Source organism: Amborella trichopoda, chromosome 7 (genome assembly GCF_054954075.1).
Source record: "Amborella trichopoda isolate Santa Cruz 75 chromosome 7, AtrichopodaSantaCruz75HAP2 v2.0, whole genome shotgun sequence".
Classification (NCBI taxonomy): Eukaryota; Viridiplantae; Streptophyta; class Magnoliopsida; order Amborellales; family Amborellaceae; genus Amborella; species Amborella trichopoda.
Genome location: NC_142342.1, coordinates 11161973 through 11186046, shown reverse-complemented (window position 1 = coordinate 11186046; position 24074 = coordinate 11161973). Strand labels below are relative to the sequence as shown.

The 24074-nt window shown below is 36.5% G+C and overlaps 1 protein-coding gene across 2 annotated transcripts; it reads left to right on the top strand.

The window, feature by feature from the left end:
- The first annotated feature begins 1849 nt into the window (after positions 1-1849).
- Positions 1850-16422, top strand: LOC18444021 (Nucleic acid-binding, OB-fold-like protein). Of its 2 annotated transcripts, XM_006854200.4 has the most exons (6): positions 1850-2064; positions 2173-2351; positions 2758-2984; positions 4102-4202; positions 15398-15535; positions 16173-16422. In XM_006854200.4, exons 1-5 carry the CDS (start codon positions 1992-1994, stop codon positions 15475-15477), a joined length of 660 nt encoding a protein of 219 aa, XP_006854262.1. In that variant the 5' UTR covers positions 1850-1991; the 3' UTR covers positions 15478-15535; positions 16173-16422. The 2 variants fall into 2 exon arrangements, with proteins under 2 accessions (XP_006854262.1, XP_088727395.1); XM_088871269.1 differs by lacking the exons at positions 4102-4202; positions 16173-16422 and having other exon boundaries at positions 15398-15486.
- The last annotated feature ends 7652 nt before the right edge of the window (positions 16423-24074 follow it).

Here is a 24074-nt window from a genome sequence, read left to right as displayed (position 1 = left end):
GAAATAGTGCATCTTGCGACGCATTTTTCGACCGTCAGTTTTTAAGTTTTCATAGATCTGCTTGATTTACATTATTTTTTATGCTTTAAATTTTATAACTAAAAATGAAAATATAATTTAAGGCTATCACAAAACTTTCCAGCATTGAAACTATATTTTTTGATACTATATGAAGGTGGGCTCTAATTTGATTGTTTAGAGCCTCGGCTCTATACATACCACACCCATATAATTTTGTATTGTTATGTATATAATATTTGGACCTAGTTTCTATAAGGCCAAGCCTGCATATGTAGAAATGCGGGCTTCTCAATAAATCTATTTTTGAGATGGATTTTAAGACAATGTTTAAGGACATGTGGTCTCTAACATGGAGATCATGAATATAAAAAAATAAATAAATTTTAAAACTAAAAATAAGAATTCTAATAAGAAAACATTTGGACGGTGAGTTTCTATTGTCTTTAGATGGAACACCTACTTGCATCAATCTTTAGGATGGATGCTTTACACTTTCTAGACCGCATATGTAGAAATGCGGTCCAACCCACTTGAAACAATTTTCCATAATAATTATATATAGTTATAGTACTTATAAATATTATAATTATAATTAATTATATATTACTATACACAAGTAATTCGTACAAAGCTATATACTATAATATTATGTAATTAATATGTATTTTCTACAAAAAAAATGTATTATTATATATATTTTTTGATAAGTAAAGAATATAATGTATTATTATATATAATGTATTATTATATAGAGCAATGATTTCATGCAACCGTTGTATAGTAATATGATGCAATAACTTTAAAAAACCATCTTATGGCCATTTGTTTGATCCAAATTTTGAAATATACACTCTTTTCATTCTAATGAACAATCACAAAAAAAAGAAAAAATTGAAAACACAACCTAGAAAGTATTTTTTTAACTCAATTAACATAAACCGTTCATTTTGGTGAGATGCTTAGATCTAGACCTTAAAAGGATTTTTTTCATTTTCAATGTTTTTGGATAGCTTTATTATCATTAGATGAACAATGTTAAAAAAGGGAAAAATGATTTTGAGTTTATAAAGGCTAAGATATTGAAATTCACAAAATAAATGGTCTTGATTCATTTTTGGAGGGGACTCATTTTGACGATATCTAGGGTTCAAATTGAACCTTTTTTTCTTTTTTGGGCATAATTATTGAGATGAGGAGAGTGGGTGTGCAAAATTTGGGGTCATACAAATATCACAAATATGGTTTTTTAGAAATGGCGTTACATTATACTATGATCCAACCGTTGTATTGGATCATTGCTCTATTATATATTATATAATATTACAACATTATATTATAGTATAGTATATAATTTTCAAAAAAACCATCTTCCAAGCAATCCCAATGGCTGATAGGTATCTTTTAGGTCTTTTACGAGATACTAATTCTATAACGTTGAGGCACCTCTAAATAATCTTGAAAGATAATTTTTCAAAAGCAAAAATCTTTGTGATGGGCTAAAAATATATTTTCATATCTAATTATGAAACTAACTGCTTAAAAAATAATGTAAATCAAGTAGATTTATAAGTATTTGGAAATATTAAAAATTATTGGTCCAAATAATGCATTACAAGATGCACTATCTTTCAAATATAAATTTTTTTTTATATATATACATCTCAAGGTTGTGATGATTGGTTGATATTTTTTGGACATCAAAACAACTTCTTATAGTGAATTTTTGGGGAGGCCTTAATTTGATTGTTTAGGGCGTCAGCGATATATAAACTATTTCCTTTTTTCGCTGCTTACCCATTTGTAGGAAACAAACATTGCCTTGTCATTTGCTCTTTTTCTACTTCTTTCTTGCTCTCTCTACTCTAGGGGTTTTGGGGGGGTTTAACCTGACCTTGTCTGAGCCCTTCTCCCTCCTCTGTGACTCTGTGGAGTTTAATGAAGGGTTTCAGAATGATTTAAGCTAGCGGGCTATGTCCTTAACTGGCATGGCCTCCTTCTCACGCATCTCCAGGCTCGCTCCATCACTCTCTCGCATCTCATCAGGTACCAACGAACCCATCTGTATTTCCACCCCTCTTTCTCTATCTCTCACTATATTTTCTCTCTCATCAAAACCCCACTTGATTCCTCTCTTCTTTTTTGCTCTCCAAGCTTCTTTCTCTGCAAGTTCAAGCCTAAGGGGCTTCTGCACCAATACCCACGACTCAGAAGACGTAGGAGGCAACGATTTGTCAACCTCTGAGCAATCCAATGGCCCTCAAAGCACCAACAACTCAAGACCTATTTTTCAGAGACCCTTGGAAAATGGCCTTGATGTCGGAATATACAAGGTATATTTTATTTTCTTGGGTTTTTCTACAGTTTCTTTGACTGGTAGTTACTTTCAGTTCTCATGGTCCGTCAATTGTTTATCAGAGAATTTCATGCTTATTTGTGGAGTTTTTGCCGTAACTCACATGGTGGGTATTTTTGTTTTTCTGTTCTTTCTAGGCTTTCTTTAATAAAATATTTCATGTTATTGAAGAAGTTTTTGCAGGCATATATACAAGGTAGATTTTCTTTTTGGCTTTTCTAGACTTTCTTTTACTGATGGATGCCCTTAATCCTCAACATCATAGAACTATTTATCAGAGAGAGTTTCTATGGATATTGATGTCATGAAGTTGTTAATGGTCATTGAACTATTTATCAGTGAAAGTTTTCATGTCTACCAAATTCATGGATGTTTTTTTGCAGGCTATACTAGTTGGGCAAGTCGGGCAGGTTCCTGTTCAGAAGAGGCTGAGGAGTGGGCGAGTTGTAACTCTGTTCTCGTTGGGAACAGGTGGTATCCGTAATAACCGGAGGCCTCTTGATGATGAAGATCCTATGGAGTATGCAAATAGGTGTGCAGTTCAATGGCATCGTGTTGCTGTGTATCCAGAGAGATTGGGTTCACTTGCAATGCAGAATGTGAAGCCTGGGTATGTTTTGCTCTCTCTCTCTCAGCTTTCCTCCTCACACATGCAAATGCACTGTGTGTGTGTGTTATCTGGTTTAATTGTTCTTGTTTTTGGATTTTGTTGTGCTGGCATGTACTGTGAGTGTAGTAATATGTTGCTAATAAATCTCCTGAAAATTTGTCAAAAATATAGAGAACGTGACATGATGGCTGCTTCTTATCTCCCTCCGGGTGTGTTTTTGTTTTGATTCATTTTTTTACGTTTTGTTGCGGTGTAAATTTGAATGATGGCACAACATGCTGCCTTCTGTTATTTTGTCTTTTCAAATTACTCAGTCTAAAGACAACAAATTTAAATTTTTATTTTTTGTTGTCTTCTTAACTTCAATGTTGTCCTCATCTCTACAAGATATTGGTTTAGCTCATCATTTTTGTGGTCTATTTTTGGAGAATGGTGATTCTTATTGGGAATGGGGTCAGGGCCGTGGGGGGTTATGGGGCCAGGTGCCTCAACATAAGGTCCTAGGCTCCATTCCTCTGTTAACACTTAAAAAAAAATAAATTGTTAGAAGTTGATTCTTATTCCTCCGGCTTGTGCTCTTTTTATTTTTTTGTTATTTATCAAAATATTAATTTGCTTATACTTCTATGATCTGCTAACCATTCTTGTATGATCTTACTCCTTCCCCTCTATCCGTCTAAGCCCAATGACCATTGTGACCCTCAAATGCCCAAAATCATACTTGAAAGTAAACGTACGATATGATCTAGATTGGCTTTCCATTGGTACATTTGGATTAAGTGTGTCTTCTAAAGAATTTTGCTGGTACTCAACTTGTTGATATTTCTCATCCCCATTCCTTATAATGTCTAACTGCTCAAAAGACCATCTGATTGCATAAGCTCATCGACACATCGCTTTTATTGCCAACATTTTCCTGCTCTTGCTTTTGTCTCTACCCAAATTTTGAGATTATGCCATGGACTAGCTTCCTGTTGACATGGTACTTCATTCTTGAGCTCTTTAAATATGTTTGTGTTTGTATAAGGTATTTACATGTCACTATTGAGGGTTGGTTGTTCTTTGATTGATTGCCTTCTCAAGTTATACATAAATATAGACATGTTATTGCTGACAGGTCGCTTCTGTATTTGGAAGGGAACTTGGAGACAAAAATTTTTAGTGATCCTATTACTGGTCTTGTGAAGCGCATAAGAGAAATTGCTATCAGACGAAATGGTAGGTAGCAATATATTCCTCTTAATGGCATTCTTTTCTTTTGATTGTTAGAGCTTTTATGCTTATATTCAAACCTTTATTTTAGAGCTTTGAGAACCTTGATTCTATGAAGCATTCAAAATCTCCATGTCTTTGTTGAAGGCACATTGACTAAACCTTGTTGCTTTAACTATGAATGCCATGTCATAAGTCTTGTGTATTATTCACTGGTTCACGCATTGTGAAGTTGTGTAGTTTGGGTTTGGACATTCTTCTTGGTACAGGATTCTGCCGCTATTAAAACACATAAATAATGGAAAATTTAACCACAGCCTTATGGACCTATATGGTAACGATATATTGAACATTGTGCATTGTTAATTATGTTATAGCAAGAGAAGATTGTGTCAAGGTTTGCATTTGATGTAATGGTACTGAAGAATGAGAAATGTTATTAAATCCTTGTCATCAAACATGTATTCATTTCTTCAAGTAGTTGTACATTGTTAATTAAGTTACGATGCAGAGTTCTCCTTGGTCTGGGTGTCTAATTTTTCTCCTTTGTATATGAGGTTATTTATTAGGTATTCTGTATTATGGTTAGTTTTGTTATTATTTACCTTATCTTCTTTGTATTTCAATAACCATGATGCAGAATAACTTGTTTTGGTCTCAAGATCTATATTGAGTGGGATTTGAACTTCATGCTGATTTCTTTCATGAAAAAAGAAACTTTATGCTGATTAGCTTGGTTCTCCCTCTACCTGCCATCAATCAAAATCTTATTCATCAACACACACCTTGGTGCTGAATGGTACTATACTATTACCATCTTGGTGGGAGAAGATATATGCTTTGAGAGAATCTCACTCATGAGGGCCTTGCTTGTGGGAGCTTTCAACCTGCTGAGACACGATATCAAAGGAATCACTAGAATGAGCCAAAAAATCTGGGTTATTTGCGGATTTATGGGTTGTGGAAGCATCTTATTTTCCCTATCATCACAAAATGATGCATCATGAGCCTTCACAACAATAGGATGGAGCTTCCAAGATGCTTCTCTTAGTCACAAACCCTGGTCATCCTCTCTTGGAGCTCAAAGAACGCTGAAGCTTTGCATCAAGGCCCATGGAATCTATCTGCATGTTTGGCACCACACAAGCCTTAGAGAAATTAGTAACATCTGTTTTGGCTTCATTAAGGTGAATTGGAACACTTTTGGTGTGCTACCTCTAGGCTCAGTACAAATCCTGGTTGAAACATCGTACTCTTCTCAATCAAGGTTTCAGTCAAAACCGACAAGGAATGAGATTTTCATACTAGCAATGGAAGATGCCACAACCAAGTACGACCATCCCTTGGCGCTCTTGCTTTGAAACACAACGAAAAGTCAATCATGAATTAGAAGGCTGGCAAATTGTAGTTTGCAGAAAAAATTGCTAATAGGTGAGGGGTCAATAGAAACTTCAGGGGTCCCAAGGGGTGGATGGAGGATCGATGACTTGGTGTAGAGATGGAACATGGTTGAATAAGCAAACACAATGGATTGGTGACATGTGGAACCCCAAGCACAAGTCAGCTCCAAAATTCTCTACCTGAAGGACCTGTGCTGCTGGGGCAAAAAAACCAATGCAGATTCAATTTCTACCCACCCCTTTACTGGAAATTGAAATTGAATTTGAGTTCAATTTCTAACCGTGGGCTTCCACCCCCTTAAATCTTCATCATCCATTCCTCAGGGTCCTATTCTCCATCTACCAAATTCAAATTCAAACTCTTATCCAAATTCGGATTCAAATCGTAATCCAAAATTGTTGGTTCCACAAAGCTTCGTCCCTTCAAATTCTCACTGTTCCCTTAAGCTGATCCCGGTCTATTGTCCCTGATACCACTTGACCTTTTTTCCTAGTCACTTGAAGTCATCCCTGCCACACATGTAACTACCAACGTGAATGGTCTGCCCATGGTGTTTTTAGACTGTTCACATCTCCTGATGGCCTACCAGGAGTTCCATAGTTGGACGGTTGCCAATCCATGCACCACGTATTCCATAGACTGTCGGTGTTGCTGCCATGTCACCCAATGCTGCTTCCTGTATGTGCAGAGGTATCTTGGCTGTCCAAATGACTCCCAATCATGGCCTAGATTATCGAACCCCACTTAACCCATTGTCAATCAATTGTCTTCCTATTCACCTACCCACATCAACACCCTTTCTCTCTCCCTAAGATAATCTTACTCTCCCTTGTCCCCGCTGTCCTTCTTCCGCAACTCGTTATCGTGGATTATCTTGCCACCATGACCCCCTTCGCAAGTATGAACCCCATACGCCCAATAGTTTACAGGAAATATTCAGATCCATCCCTCTTCGGACAAAAAAGAAGCACTTTAGCAGCAATCAGAGTTAATCATGCCTCTAGCTCTTAGTTCTACAGATTTGGAAACCTTCCAACTTCACTCATCTTTTTCATTCTACCCCATCCCGAAACTACAACCATCAAGGCCTCCCCCAGTGACACCTACTCCTCATCTATCCTTCTGGTCAGACATCCGCTACTAACCGGGTCTCAAGTCCATCTCAACCCTCTGAAACAATCAATTATTCCTTTGGCCCGAAAGGTTTTTTATGAACCCTCTATCTACCATCCGCAGACACCTAGCAGCTGTCCTCACCCCTCTGCATTCCCAATGCCCAGCTTGAAAGTCCTTGAAGGTCCCTTCCTTTGCAGACCGTTCCCTTTCGCCTCTTCACCCTCTGCCTCTCTCTTTCCTGATTGCAACCCTTGACCCTTCATCTCTCCACCATGCGAGGAACCCAATATAGAAAGTATCACCAAGGAATGTAATTCCTCATCCTCTGATACCATGTCTTTTTGCTATGTGGAAGGAAATCAAAATAACTGATAGAGCAATATGCAATGTAGAGCAGTTGCCTAAAGTTTATGGGCTCTTGCTTAAATGGACAAATTGAAGATATCAGCATGAAGTTAAGGTAGAAGGCAACTAAATGAACCAAAGCGAGTGGAAGGTATTGCATGGAATGATGGAACTAAAAAGTTTGACCTGCCAAATCAGTTCTGAGAAATTAGAAAACCCAATGATCCCAAATTTCACTCATCCAAGCGCTACCCTCGGTGCCCAGTCACGAAGACACTCCTCCTGGCATCAACAAACCTCCTTAAACCCTCCATATATGAAAAATTGGCTTGGAATGGACGAGCCTTGGTTGAATCTATAAGGAAGAAATCCATCCATAATGGCACCTAGAAGTGCCTCCTTGACATCTGGTCATAATTGAAAGTTTGAAACATAACTAGATTCCTCGAACTTATTACAAATCCAGTCCATCTGGAGCAGATAACCCTGCTCATGGGAAATCCATCCTTGGTGCCTCGGGTGGAACGTGGATCATCTGCGACCCTACAAATTTTGCTATTCTTTCATCCTGCATCGGTCAATTCTTGATCTCAATTACCTTTTCCCATCTGTCAAATGTCTTTGATCGGAGGTTCACTGTTTGTTTACGGGCCAAATAGACCATAACAATTTTGAGCAAAGCTGGACTATGCCCAATCCCCTTAGCCCCTTCCTTGGTGCATAGGGGGTGACTTCAGCATTACTAGGTGGACCTTTGAGAAGAACATGGGAGGTAGAATCATAGCAAGCATGACCAGCCTCTCAAATTTGGTTTTCAAGCATAACCTCATTGATATCCCCTTGAGTGATACCTCCTCACTTATCCAACCCACTCGAAGAGTCTTATCCACTCTAAGCTAGATATTTCTAATATCAGTAGACTGGGATGACAAGTTCCTGGGTGTCCACTCCTTAGCCTTGCCCAAACGTATTTCGGACCAGTTTCCTATTGTCCTCGACATAGAAGCAGCTGTTAATGGTCCCATACCATTTCGTTTTGTAATTAGGTTCAAGGATGAATACCTCCACATTTGTAGTGCTTTATTTTTGAGCATCGAGGTCGGGCCAGCTTTAGGCTCTTGCAAAAAATTGGAACTCCTCAAGGACAAACTCAAGGAATGGAATTAGGTTTAGTTTAGTAACCTGTAGGGGAAGATGAAGCCTTTCAGAGTTAAACAACCTTGATTTGATCGAGGAAACAATGACTTGTCACAAGATGAAAGAACAAGGAGACCAATCGCCAAACTAAATTCTATAAAATCTAGGAGCCTGAAGAGTTCTTTTAGTTTGAGTGTTCAAGGATCAAGTGGCCCAAAGAGGGTTATTAGAGCATCCCTTTCTTCCAAAAAATGGTGAATTGTCAAAGAAGAGGCAATACTATACTCCAAATTAGATAACCAAATTGTCTTTTTGACGAACTAACGGAAATAAAGAGAACCATTGCCAATTTCTTCAAGAGACTATTCACAGTTGAAAACTCGGTGAGGCTAAGTTTAAATGACCTCAACTTCAAAACACCTTTAGAAGAAAAGTGTTGTGGTTTGAAAACCTTTGTCTAAGACCGAAGTACATAAGGCCATTGTGGAACTAGGGTATGACAAAGTTGCTAGGCCTAACGGTTTTCCATTTGTCCTCTACTACGACTTCTGGGACTCGAATGCCCCAGTTATCAGGGCAATGTTCGCAGAAATCCATCAAAGGGGTATCAACCATGGGGGCATGAATTCTACATTCATTCCAAACTAGAGGACAAATCCTTGATGGAGCTCTAGTTACTCACAAAGGCATTCACACTAGACACCAATCCAGCCTACTTGACCTAACCCATAACATCTACATGGAGAAAAAGTATGGTCATGTTGATGGAAGATCCTTGATCCGATTCCGATCCTGGATTTCAGGTCATATCTTCTCGGACTTCTTATGTCTCATTAATGGAAGCCCTTACTACTCTTCAATCAAGAGGCCCGTGCTAGGTCCCTCTATCCCCCTTCCTTTTTGCTATATTAGATGAAATCATCAGTGGGTCCATCACCAATCTTTACAACAAGAACTTGCTCAAAGGTTTCCCCAGCTCATGGAGGGGGTCACTATTCCCACCTCCAGTACAGTGACAACACCCTTGTCTCCTGTGACATTAACCCAGCAAGTGGATGACCCATAGCCATAGCTGTTCGTTAGGTTTTTCAGGCCGCTACGGGCCTCAAAGTCAATTTGGCAAATATCAAACTTCTGTGTACCTCAAGCCACTCTTCACACTTAGGCCAAAAGATTGTGTTTAGCACGAACACACTACCCAACAGACACCTAAGCCTCATGTCGTGGTTGGGCACCTAGGGAAGCTCTATGGGATGGATTAGTAGATAATTCTGAAAAAGGTTGGTAGCTCGGATGTGTAGATTCCTGTCTTTCGGTGGTTGCATAACTTTGATCGTGATCATGCTTTCCAACATCTCAGTGTTCCAAATGTCTTCCTTTGGATTGCTCAGATCTATTGTAAACAAGCTAGAGAGGCTGATGGAGTACTTATAGAGTGGTACTGAAGGCGTCCAACGATAGTTTTCATGAACCCAGACGTATTTGTGAACCCAATAGATTGCAACATGACCCACCTAAGTAAGTGTTGGCAGTGGTACGTTTACCCAGAAGATCACCTCTGGAAACATATGATCAAGTGATCAAACATATATATGGGTAATCAATCTCTGTTTGGCTCCATGGAGGGATTGCAAGCCCTCGAGCTTCGGCAGCCTGTAAAGGTATCACAAGTACCTTTTTAAGCAGGGGTTATCGCAGCCAAAACTAGAAACCAAATCAGATTTTTGTAAGTTGACAACCCCTGGAACTAGCCTTCCTGAACCTATACCTCATTCATGCTGAGGAGCCATTGTCTTGTCCTACAATGATTTACGAGGGGGTCAAGGTGTTTGGTCACCATGGTCTGTGCACAACCTTGATGACACATAAGCCTCAGAAGTGGCATTGCTCTGGAACAACTGATAAACCATTTTCTATTTCAGATTGGCAGTGACAAATGATTTAAGGTCCCTGCGCCACAGATATTAGTGCTGTTTCTTCTTTCTACAAGGCCCTCAACCACTCTGATTAAAGCCTCATCATTGCATCAAGGGCTTGGTTTACTCTTGCACCTCCCAAGGTGGAGGATTTCAACTGAATGGTCATCTCCAACAAAGCATTGATCATATTTAGAGGAGAGGAATCCCACTCCCCCAATAGGTGTTCAATGTGCCAAGTATAAAGGAACATCTACCATTATATCATCTATTGCAAAATTGCCTTCACATATATGGTCCTCTTGTGAGAAATTGTTTGACTGGACTTTGGTCACACAGGCATCAATCAAACAAGCCTTCATTTGTACTATCTGTTTAGGAAAAAACATGCACATTTTTTAAAACGAAAGCCATACCAACTCTCTAAAGGATCCCATAAAGGCAATTGTCTTTTTGGGTACAACACCTTGAAAAGTTCAGTTCCTACTCAATGATCCTCGAACTACAATGGAAACAAATGGTCAGTCAACACGCACACTCCCAATGAATGCATATTCCACTATAAAGTTATCATTTTTATAAGCTCTCTAGGCCTTTAAAAACCACAAAACCCAATATATCACCTCAGTGCATATTCCACTATAAAGTTATAATTTTTATAAGCTCTCTAAGGCTTTAAGGGCCACAAAACCCAACATATCACCTCACCGCACTAAGTGAACCAGTATAGTATGCATCCCATAAATTACTGGGACCGGGAGCGAGGGTAGCTCCCTGATCAGAAGCAGGACTGTGAGATAGAGGGAGGCTCGAAGATCCATAGACAAGGGATCGAGATCCTTACATCATGAGGTAAAGGGATTGAGTTAGAGTGTGATCTGAATTGGCCCAGGAGCGAATGCTAAACAATATGAGAGCATGATCCATCAAACTCATGATCAAGCCTCCCTCAAGCTTAGGATCCTAGAGTTCACATAACTTCAATACTCTACTTTGGGAATGAATTCCATTGAACAATATGATTAATTTTCCTGAATTACAAAACCAAATTATCATTAAATACAAGAATCTTGTCTTTAAAATTCTCTTTGACTTTTTCTAGTCATTGGAGTATTTTTCATACGCGAGAAATGGAACTAAAAATCCAATATGAGGATGCAATCTCAGGTCCTCAGGTACAGAAGAATCCTAGTGTCCTTTAAATTCCTTGATGGGGAACATTGTGACAAGAATAAACTTTCTTATCTCCCCTAGTTTAAAAATTAAAAAAAAAAACTTTCTTATCTCCCCTACTAGAGGTGATCTGAAACCGGTGAAATGCCAAGAAGCAGGAATAAAGAGGAAGCATTTCACAAAGACATCATGCCCTTTCAATGCAATGAAGGAACCTTTTTTAAGCTATCAAATTCATAGAATATGCATATTGTGTGAGGTGTAGTACACACCTGTAGTCATCAATTGGATGTTATAAAGTTAGACATTTGAGATGAATCATGTTCTTGGATGAATGTAGGTCCTTGGAACTCAGCTATTATTCGAACATCCTTGAGGATGGACGGTCAATTCTGGGTTAGTGATACTCACATGCACGCACCAGATGCAGGTTGTATATGATACTATAATTGGGGTTTCCCATTTCATTGACATTTTTACTCTGTTCATTAGCCCACACAATCTGAAATCTCGTTTCCCATTACTCATGGAACCATGATTTTAGAAATAGGGATCTGGATCCCATTAACTTGGGATCACGATCCTCAATTTTACAAATCAAGATCCCTACATTAAAAAAACGTCTGGAATTGAGATCCAATGTCTTGGAGCATCGGATCGAGCTTTCGTATCCCCCCAAGTCGTCGATTGCCTTTTATGCAGCTGTCATCCTCGATGATTATCTCATACTCAGGTGTCTTATTCTAGTAACTCACGTGTTACAGAGTTGCATTTTCATGCGTTGCTAGTATCTCTGGGAGTTATATTGTCATGTGATTTTTGTGGAATGTTTCTTGATCAGGAGCCCTCTCTTCTCTCCCTGCCCAACCTCTTATATCACCTTCAACACATTTTTCCAATGGTATCATCACTGTTACATCTGTGACTCTATTGTTCCCATCCTAGTGTCTCACACTGATACATGCATTAATGTGTGATCATATGTATGGAGCAATAACTAACCTCCAGAAATGAACTATGCATATACCTTTAAAATTTTTTTTTTTAAAGAATGCATATGAACATTTCTAGAAAGGACACACTTATAATTTATTCAATGATATTTGGTATGTGAATTAATCTGTGAATTGATTGCATTAGAGAAATATTTGGTATGTGAACTAATCTGAGTGGATAAGTGTTGTCCCTTGTAAAGTTGGGCATGCTTCATTCGTAGGAATAATGCTAGCATGACCACCTAAATAAGTTCCAACAAAACTTTCCTGAAATTCGTGCAATACAAAACAAAAGATTTAGCATTCATGTCTTTTGCCAAAAATCAGCATTGAAAAATTTAGATGCAAAAGAAATAATTTTAAATCATTAAACAAATAATTTTGGATTATGTAGTCCAATAATTGAACTTCAGCACAAATGTTAGGGTTTGAAACCCAATAATTCATAGGACTTTTTGATTGATCATTCTTAGGACTTCATCTCAAAATTCAAAGGCATCAGACATTCATAAAAATTGTACACAAAGCTTCCATAGGAGAAGGAATTGGGCTTGGGCTTAAGTGGTTACTAGCTGATGTTTCGCAGCGCTACTTGGGCTTGGGCTTAAGTGGTTACTAGCTGATGTTTCGCAGCGCTACATCTCAAGTTCCATTCCTACCACTGAACAACCCCCCCCCCCCAAAAAAAAAAAAATGTTTTCATTGGAAAAACCCACATTTATTTTATTGTTTTTCTTTAATATCAAATCAAAAAGAAAATCTAGATTAAATCTTAATTAAATTCATTAGAGGTTCACGAAGATATGAGAGAGTTGGTGGGTAGGGTGCCATCCAATAATGAAAATGCATAGCAATTGGAAAATTGATAACAACAAACAATAACACCCAGCAAGAAAACATGTATTCACCTCCTGAAGTATCGTGGATGATCTCATTCTTATGATCACATTAGTGGAAAGTTCATGTCTCAGGGACTGAAATGCTCTATATTTTGTTGATTATCAGGATGGGTTTGAATATCCAAATAAAAAGATAACCAGAGTTTGAAACTGAGCCCTTTGCTGTTGTGTTTCTTGAATGTTTGGAGAAACTGAGGAGTAAAATATGACTATAAAAAAAAAGCATACTGAGGGACAATGGAAGCCCTGGTAATGGCCCTTCAAGTTGCATGGATAGGTGGATGAGCCGCCTCTTCCGCCAACTTTGGAAGCCGCAGCTTCCATGGGGTAGCTGTACCTTCAAAATTTCAATGTGTTTTTACACTGTCTTGGATGCTGCGCTGTGGCTTCGAGTAATCAAACATGCCCTAATTGTGTTGCAAGTTTGCAGTGGTAGACTTACCCATCCTGACTGAGCCACTGAGTCCTATATTCAAGCAAACTTTATTAATACAAATCTGACAGTCAAATCGTCTCAAACATGACCCCAGAAAGGAGATAACATGGTCTCAATCATAGTGATTCTCCCAAAAAAAGGAAGTCATTCCATCCTCATGTATATACAGTTTGCGCCAGTGTTACCTGGTACACTTTATATTCTCCTTGGTATAGTGTGCCGACACTGTGACACATGTTGACATGCAAAGACACGCCATTGATACTTGTCCATATGTGTTTGATGATTTCAGCAGTTTTTTCAGTACATACTGACACATTAAATTGAGGTGTCAAGATATATTCCAACATATATGCACAAGGGTCCAAGTGGTATAGTTGACGTCAAACACACATGGGGAGGAGAGTGGTTCGATTCCTGCCAGTGCACCTTATCTTATTAATATGTTTTTTCTTTAAATTAAAACAAAGCTTTTGTCATTGGGAAATCCTTACCCTAGAACTGACCAAAAGCAGGTCTTGAACCCATGACCTTCTAGGTGCGAAGCAGTGCTACCGCAATGACTTCTCAGCTGCTCTTGCACAAGATTGGCGTGTTTTGAAATAGAAATGCTACTTAAATGAAGCGGAGATTAAAAAACTCATCCGTTGGGGCTCGAACACAGGACATCCTAAGTGGGGTTGTTCACAAAAGGTCTTCACCACTACCACTATGCCATTGTATTTTAGACATAAACTTGACAAAATTTATATAATTTACATACTTAAGATATTAGTTGCATGTATGTGTCTTAAAGTACTGGAATTTTAGCCACTTGTACTGACGCTTTGACATGTACTAGATACAGATACTCATGTCAGTGTCCATGTAACACTGGTTTGTGCTCTTCAGAATGGACTTTTAAATGCTTCCTAGAGCTGAACACATGAAGGCAACCCATATAGGTACATCATCCATAGACTTGAGTGGATTGCTCGCAAGCTCCTGCAACTCACATCATTTGCCTAGTTTCAATACTACTTGATTTTCTCAAGATTAGCTCTCTTACAAATGCTGCCTCTAAACATCTTAGAACAAGTTTTACACATTTAGGCTGCTTCAATGGTGCTCCCTCAAGGATCATATCACCAACTAAGGATTAGTATGGAAACCTTTTCCTGTTCACTGACTAACACCTTCAACAGTTCCAGCTAAATGTGTTTCACTTCTACTCATCAATCTACTTTGGATCTCCCTAACCTAAATTTTCACATTCAAATATTGACCTGACCTTTTTCTGAGAAGTTGAAGTTTAGTATTATGTATAGAGGTAAACTGTACGAAGATACAAAATCTGGATGCTTACATGCTGCAAGCTTAGAGATAAAAGAGAACAAAAAATGTACATCCAAAAGTCAGGGTGAAGAACCCCAAGGAGGGATATCAGCCCTCAAGCCCTAAGATGTTAATGAACACCTGACCTTTGACTTGCCATAATATTCCAACTTTGACCTTCCTTGACATATTTCCAGCACCAGCCACCTTTGATATAACATTCCTACAAGGTTTTGAGTTTATTCCATAAAAACATTGTTTCACCATTATGTTTTGATTTTATTTATTTTATTTTTTCAATTGGTAAGGGTTTTTATCACATTGAGGAAGGCGAAAAGAAAGAAGCATAATTTTGGTGTAGCATGCATGTTAGTGGAATTGGTAAATCATGGAATGTCCATAGTGCGGCATATTGAAATTTTTTCCTTATTCAGCACTGAATTTGATATTTTTAATATCCATTGTGCAGGTCGGTTAGTTTTTCTGGGCAAAGAAACTGATGCTGCAGAATCAAGCCAAGCAGATTTAAGAGGCGTCGGTTATTTCTAACATTGATTGGGCGACAATATTACATACTATAGGGTCCACATGGGAGACAATTAGACAGGTGATATGAACTGACTTACCCACCGGGTGTGCCCCAGTCAACATCTTTCAAAGACATTTCTGATTAAGGAAATGTGTGGATTGGGATAAATATTGATTGCATTGTATTAACCCTTGTACTGATTTTTTTCCACAATAAACCAGTAAATTCTCAAAAGACTTGGTTGCCCTTATAAAATAATAAGGTTTTGCAACAACTTAAACTAGATTCTGCATATTTTAGTTTTGTTTCAATTCACTATTTTCTCTCTTTGAGATGGTTGGTGATTTATACCGGGAGCCTTTATTTGATACCTTTTTACTACTACCTCGAATATTCCATGCATGTATCACTAAGCAAATTATACTGCTAAGCAATGGTATTTGTATATTTGCACAAAATTACTGAATAATTTGATATTGGTTGGATATCGTGGCATTGTTTCTGGTAAACCTGCCATGGTATGTGGTCTCATGAGTGACAGTCCCAAGTGCACCAGGCAGTCAACCATATTAAAATGGATGGTCTTATATCCAAGGCACACATGCATCCTATTTATCTTCTTTGCAATTCCTTCGAAGGTTTATCTGCTTTATGCATTAAGATGTACAGTATCTATTGGACTTGCTGACCTTAAGATTTGTTTTGGTCTTAGCAGGGATTGATACTGGCCATGATGCTACGAAGTTAAGTTGTTCAATTCTACCAATCAAATTGTGATCATATACTGAATTGTGAACAGTTGAGAGATTCTTGTATGCCTTTTTCCTAGTGAATGTAGTGGATTTTATATTCTTGTAAAAGGATAAAAAGTTTTGAAGTTTTATTTCTCTTCAATCAAATTGTCATGGACATGCCTCGAAGTGTTAAAACAATCAGTAGAATCTTATATGTGTTTTTCCTGGTGATCCTTGATATTTCTATAAGTAGTGAACAGTATGAAGCTTTATCTTTCTTGCATGAAGCATCAGTTACTGGTGTAACTCACAGTTAAGCTTTTTGGCTGAGGTACATTGGTATTTGGATACATAAATTAAGGCTGCAAGTGGGGCGTGGCCAGCCTGACGAGCTGAGTAGGACCAAGCTACCATGTTCTGAATTGGGCCACACAATGGACATGACAAATGAACCGAGCTTAACTTTAGGGCTCAAAAAGCATGGGCTAGCCTTTGATTGAGGCTGTCATGACCAGGCAAATAGATGTTTTGGATGGTTAGTCCACTTGGGTTTTATTGTTTGAGTTTTCTCTTATCTTGCTTTTCGACTGCAAGATCATCATCATCATCAAAGCCTATTCCCGACTAATTGGGGTCAGCTATATTAATATTGGTTCGTTAATTTTTGTTTTGGGTGAGATAGTGGGGAGAGGGGCCCTACCCTTGTTAGGAATTGAGCCTAGGACATAGTATTGTGAATCGTCAAGCGTTAGCCAATTAAGACCGGGTTCTTTCCTAAAATGTGGTAAAATCAGTAGAGAGTTGAGCCCTTGCCTTTTAGTGAGAATGGAGTCGGAGATCTCACCATGGGGCTTGGCAATACTATCGTAAAAGCTTCAAGGCATTCTCAAAGTGGTAAGTCAGTGGGGATTTGAGTCCCTATTCTTTAGTGAGAATGGAAGGCCCTTTAGTGAGAATGGAGTCGAAGATCTCACCATGGGGCTTGGCAATACTATTGTAAAAGCTTCAAGGCATTATCAAAGTGGTAAGTCAGTGGGGATTTGAGCCCCTACTCTTTAGTGAGAATGGAGTGTTATTATGGGGTTTGGTAATATTACCGCCAATGCCCCAAGCTATTATTACCTGGTTTGTTATTTTGCTCTATTAATGGTCATCCTCTGTGAGGCCATAAGTTTCTTTTCGTACTATTTTCAATCATGTTCTTTTGGGCTTATGTTTTTTGCTTTGTTTTAACTTTTAATTCGCACCTCAAAGTGATGGTTAATAGGTTAATAACAATCGGTCAGCATGGTAAACTACTTGTTTAGTTTCAAACATGATGTATCAGCTCCATCGTTTGATGTCAGCAGTGGACTGTTGAGGATTGTCATTCATATGCTCAAAGTCCATAAATTTGAAATGGTATGCTTTGATAATGATAAAATATTTGCTTGTGAGAACAGAAGGTATTTACTAGTCAAAAACCTACCTAGGAGTATTTTTAGGAATTCGAAGTGTGGGGATCTACTCATCTTGGTCTCGAACCCCAAAAAGTTTAATACACACTCGAAAACTGCCTAAAAGGATCATATCATCAAGATAAACGCACGGTCTTTGTTTTGGATGGTTAGGTCTATAGGGCCAGGATATCGGGAAATATAGTCTTTTGGATGGTTAGGTCTAAGGGGCCAGGATACCTGGAAATATAGTATGTTAAATATATTAATGGTGTAATATATTACTTGCAAATGGATTGTTACTGTTTGGGTTGTATTTAGATGTAATTTGGGAAATACATGGCTACTGTTTGCCTATATCCCAAGAAATATGAGAAATGTATTTTCAATATTTTACCAGCACTTGTTTATAAATTATCATTTCTTTCTTTTTATTGTCACAAAATTCTACTGACATGCGAAATTAAATTCATCATCACATCATTCCATAAAGATTTTCTAATAGTAATATCATCACCATTTCAAAAAGATTTTCTAATAATAACATGTATCATTCTAAGGTCATCAACACACAATTTTTCACTTATTTTGCATGCTTTGACACTTACATGAAATCACATGTATTTTAACATGATATTCATTGGAATAATATGATTGGAATAATATGATTTTATTGTGATAAACTTTATTTTTATTGATTTATTATAGAAGTCTTTCAAATGTCTACCTATATAATTTTAAATAAGTAATAAATTTATGATACCAAATTAAAAAATCTGTATGGTACAAGTTAATAAATGGGAAGAAGTTTGATTAATAAATAGAAGGTTTGGTAATTGCAGTTGAAACTTTTGAGGTATTAGAGGAAATGAAAGAGGTATCTTATTTCAATTGAGCTTTTACTGATATCTTATGAAGATTATGCTGGGTGAAATTTTTTATTATAATTATGTTTTGTAATTTCTTATGTTGGGTGAAATTTTTTATTATAATTGTGCTGCGTATTTTTTTTATAATTGTATTGTGTAATTTCTCATTGATTAGATATGTTAAATAGAATGGATATACTAAAGAGAGAAGGTGTTTTTTTTATAATTATGTCGTGTAATTTCTCATTGATTAGATATGCTAAGGAGAATGGATATACTAAGGAGAGAGAGTAAGGGGGCTTAAAAATAATTTCTCACAAGGGGTTCAAAAATAATTTCTCATTCATTAGATATGCTAAAAGAATGGATATGCTAAGGAGAGAGGGAGAATAGAAAAAGTCCATATCAAAGAGTAAGTGGCTTAAAAAAAGAAAAAGTACAAATAAGAATAAGGGGCTGAGATAGAGGCTTAAAATAAAAAAAAAAAAAGTACTTATGAGAATAAGAGGCTTAAAGATAAATGAGATTTAAAAAAAAGAAAGAAAAAGTACAGATGAGAAGAATGAGCTTAAAGAAAGAGGACCACCTTATACAAACCCATTATTAGGTCCAAGAGTGAGGGGATGGGTTGAGAGGGTTTATTATGGTTCAAAAGTGACGGAACGGGTTGAGAGAGGCTTAAAGAGATAAGGACTTGTAAAACCAGTTGTTAAGGTTCAAGAGAGAGGGAACGTAGGGAGGGAGGGTGCAAAAATAAGCGGATTGGCATTTTATTAAGGTAAGATAGGAGAGACGTACGTAAAAGATTTATAAAGATTACCCGGATAATAGATTTTTCACCGTAATGTGTTTCATGATTATTGGGAAATCTCAGGTAACCTCTTTTTATTTCTTTATTATAAAATATACCAAAACGGTCGAAATATCATATTTCCTCTCAATAAATTGTCATGTAATAAATTTCGAAGCATCCAAAGAAGCATCCAAAGGGCGCCTAAGTTTTTAATAAAATGTTGCAGTTTGTATAGAGCTGAGGCTCTAAACAATCAAAGTAAAGCATACCTTCAAATAGTATTTAGAAATATGGTTTCAATACTGAAAATCTTTGTGATAGCCTTAAAATATATTTTCAACTTTAATTTTAAAATTTAAAACTTAAAAATAGTGTAAATCGAACACATCTATAAAAATCTTGAAAATTGACGGTCTAAGAGTGCATTACAAAATGCACTATTCCAAAACTTGAAATCTATTTTTTTTCATGTCCATGCATGTTGATGTTCGAGATGATCAATTTTGAAGATATTTAAGCATCAAAACAATCTCTTTTAGAGAAATTTTTGAGATGGGCTCTAATTTGATTGTTTAGAGCCTAGGCTCTATATAAACTTCTTCCTTAATAAAAGAAACTTTTCTTTGGAACTGGAATCAAACAAAAAGTCCCAAATGTGCCTTAGAGTGAATACGATGGGGTTCTCAAAAATAATTATGGCATTTTCGAAGCGTCTAAGTTGTTAGACATCCAATCGCGTAATGTGATTCCTACCCACTAATTAAATGTAGTTCCCAACCCCACATTACTTGATTGGGCAATCCATTGGAATGGACAGTTCAGATCTGTCGACGCTCTTATAAACTGCATTTTCTTTCTCGGAAATTGAAAGGTAGGAATTGAACTTACTGGTGAACAAACAGTCAAGCCAAAGCCTGATCCCTAAAACAATGCAGTAGAAATCGGGCTTCGGTTTGAGTGGTTAGTAGTCGGCGTCAAGCAATACTATATCTGATTCCTACCTTTGGACTACCAAAAAAAAAAAAATTTCATAAAGAAAAAAGAAATGCTAAATGGGCACCTTTTGTGATAATGTAAAGAAATTGCTCGTAGCTTGTTTTTAATTAGCAACCTTTAGGAAAATTCTTTATGGGTCATTAAACATTGGTTATTAACGTAGGTTGCTTTTTTAACATGTACACGAACAAAACAAGGCGCTCCTTACTGGTTCTTGCTCACCCTTTGTGAGTGTGTTGAAATAGTTAGGAAAAGGAGGTCACAATCACTTCTACCACTTGGATGTAAATTTGGATGTACTGGGTTGTCTCATTAAGTACGAGAATTTTTTTTTTTTTTGAACCTCGATTCTAGTTAATGACATGCTTAAAACCATCTAATTTAAAATTTGACGAACAAGCTCTCTTTGTGCTAAAATAAATGGTCTCTTTGTATACTTTTATTTAAGGGCCCGTTTGATTCTTTGAATTTTTCAGTATGTGGAAAAGTGTATCATAGAATTAGTATTTATTGGAATTAGTATTTCTTGGAATATGGTGTATGCTATTTAGATTTCATCGGGTAAAAATCGGAAAAATGCAAATTTACTGTTTGGATTGCTTGAAATATCTTTTTTTTGGAAATACAAATACAATCTCGTTCTTCTCTCTCTATTTTCTCTCTCTCTTTTCTCTTTCTCTCTCTATTGTTTCCTCCTTGTAACATTAAAAAATGGGTCTTCTTCCCTTTTCAAACGCCAAACTTTTCTCTCTCTCTCTCCAACTAGCATAGCATCCAAAAAAATTTGCAAATGACTATCAACTCTTGAAACACATCCCTTCTGCGAGAAATCTCCACTCAAGCAAGAGAGAAACAAGTACCCATCCAAAGAAAAAAATGGAAACAAGTGATGCAAGACAAGTTTCCCACTAGAAAGGAGAGTTTTAGAGAGAGAAAATAGTGCAGGAACAAGAAAACACAATTTCAAGTCGTTACAATATATTTCCCTTTAGCAAAGAGAGAGAGAAAATTGTTAGGGCCAGTTTGGATAGGAGGAAATCAGGGATTTTGGATATTTGAAATCCAAGAGAATCTATGGATTTCCAAATATCAAGGATTCATGTCATGGATTCTTCAAATCTCTTGTTTGGATATACAATGAAAAATTCATTGATTATTTACAATCATTTACATGTCCATTGTTTGGTAACAAAATTTGATATACTTTCTCTCTCTAAAACTCAAAATTTGAGATAGCCTCTCTCTATCTAAATTTTAAGATAGTTTATCTCTCTAAAATTTGATATGTTTTTTCTCTAAAATTTTAACACTTTCTCTTTAAAAAAACCTAAAATTTGACATAGTTTCTCTCTCTAAAAATTTTGAGATAGTTTCTCTTTAAAAATGTAGATATTTTTCTTTCTCTAAAATTAGATATAGTTTCTCTCTCTAAAATTTTGAGATAATTTATCTCTAAAACTTAAAATTTGAGGTAGTTTCTCTCTATAAATTTTTTGAGATAGTGTCTCTATCTAAAATTTCATGTAGTTTCTTTATCTAAAATATGATATAGTTTCTCTCTAAAAAATTTTAAGGTATTTTCTCTATCTAAAACTTAAAATTTGAAATAGTTTCTTTCTAAAAATTTTGAGATCGTTTTTCTCCCTAAATTTTTTTGTATTTTCTGACTCTAGAATTTGATATAGTTAATCTCTTTAAAATTTTAAGATGCTTTCTCTCTCTAGAGTTTAAATTTTGAGATAGTTTCTCTCTCTAAAATTTTCAAGTAGTTTATTTTTTTTAAATTTTAATATACTTTCTCTCTCTAAAACTTAAAATGTGAGATAGTTTCTCTATCTAATTAAATGGTTTCTGTTTCTAAAAATTTCAGGTACTTTTTATATCTAAAATTTGACTCTCTCTTTTTAAAGTTTTAAACTGTATCAAGTTTAAGAGAGAGAAAGTGCATGAAATTTTTTAGAAAAATGAAGTACAAGAGATTTTTTACAGCGAGAAAATACATAAAAAAAAAAATTGAGGTAGAAACTATCTCAAATCTTAAGTTTTAGAGAGATAAAGTATCTTACAATTTTAAATAGAGAAACTATATTAAATTTTAGAGACATGAACCACTTAAGAATTTTTTGAGAGAAATATCTCAAAACTTTTAGATAGAGAAACTATCTCAAATTTTAAGTTCAGAGGGATATATTAAAATTTTAGAGATAGAAACCATATCATGGAGCAAGTTGACTCACTGTATGTTATGTCAAGAGTTCGCTTCGCTATTAGGGCCCTGTTCTTCCACGAGCAAAGGCCCGTCAAGTTGAGGATTCTCATTAACGAAATACCACGCATGCTATTGCACCCGGATACAGCTCCAACGGTAGTGGCTTTAGCACAAAAGATCCGTTACAAGCGGTCCCGTGCTTAAGAGTTCCATTATCGAATTTTAGATAGAGAAACTATTTGAAATTTTTTAAGAGAGAAACTATCTCAAATTTTATGTTTTAGAGAGAGAGTATTTTCCTTTAAAATTTCAATATGTTTTCTCTCTCTAAAATTTGATATGGTTTTCCTCTCGAATTTTTTAATATTTTTTTGTTCTTCAGCAGCAAATGGCAGAGGTTCTCAATGCCACTAGGGTTTCGTTTTCATTAACATATGTAATGTCCTCAATCACAAGGGTTTCGTTTTTATTAACATATGAAGTGTCCTCAGTCACTAGGGTTGGAAAGGCCTATGGACCTCAAAAAATTTATCAATCTAACTTACTGCGATGGGTAAGTGAGAAAATGGGCGGTTTTTATGAAATACTAATTCCAACTATTTTGGTGGAATTGAGATTTCCAAAATTTAGACTTAAAAAGAGCATTCTCCTACAGAAATCTCAATTACAATAGAAAATCTCAATTACAATAGAAATGTCAATTCTAAGCGAACCAAACACAATTGCCGTGGCCTTTTTCACACAAAGTGACTCTTAGAAATCTGAATCCAAAGAAGCAAATGGGCCCTAATCTGAATCCAAAAAACCAAATGGGCCCTAAAGAAATTTAAAAGACTCAAAAACATCTTCTACTCCATGAAAAAATTTTCTGTTACTTTTACTAATAATCTAAGATCATGGGTTCTTGTTGATAAAGTTCAGTACATTATTGATTATTGAGAGAGAGATTAATTTTTTGGTGGGACATCTTTTTCCAGCAAATGCCCTAGGATTTGAGCATGTGTCCTGCCCGTTGTTGTATTAATGTGTGAAAAAAGTCCAAGAGAATGCTTAGAATGGAAAACCCAGAATAAGTTCTGACAAGGCCCCATAAGTAAGATCCTCACTGCATAAACTGAATGTGAAAGTTACACCCAACTATAAATCATGCTCCCACCTTCATTAATTGGAGGAAGAATCAATGTATACATGGTGATGTTATTTCTGATCTTCCAAGTAAAATGCATTCATTGCTCTACTTTCTTGCCCTCCAATCTCTTTCATGCATCTATCCCGTGATGGTGAGTAGGGAGTTACATCTCTTCAAGATAATTGTATGTAAATTTCTTTTCGAACTAGTGTAGTATGTAAATTTCTTTTCGGACTTGTGTGCTAGAAGGCTTAGTTTCTGTACTAAGGGTTGGCATAGTTGATCGGCGAATTTTCCTTTGAAAATCGGCAAACCAAGATAAGGAGAGGATAGTTTGAAGCGATTGAAGGAATACATAAGGGGAGGGAAAGTTCTCCCTATGTGAGCCCATTTTATCCCTTAATGTACCCAAAAGGAATGTCAGTGAGGACTATGGATTATTTAGAGGTGA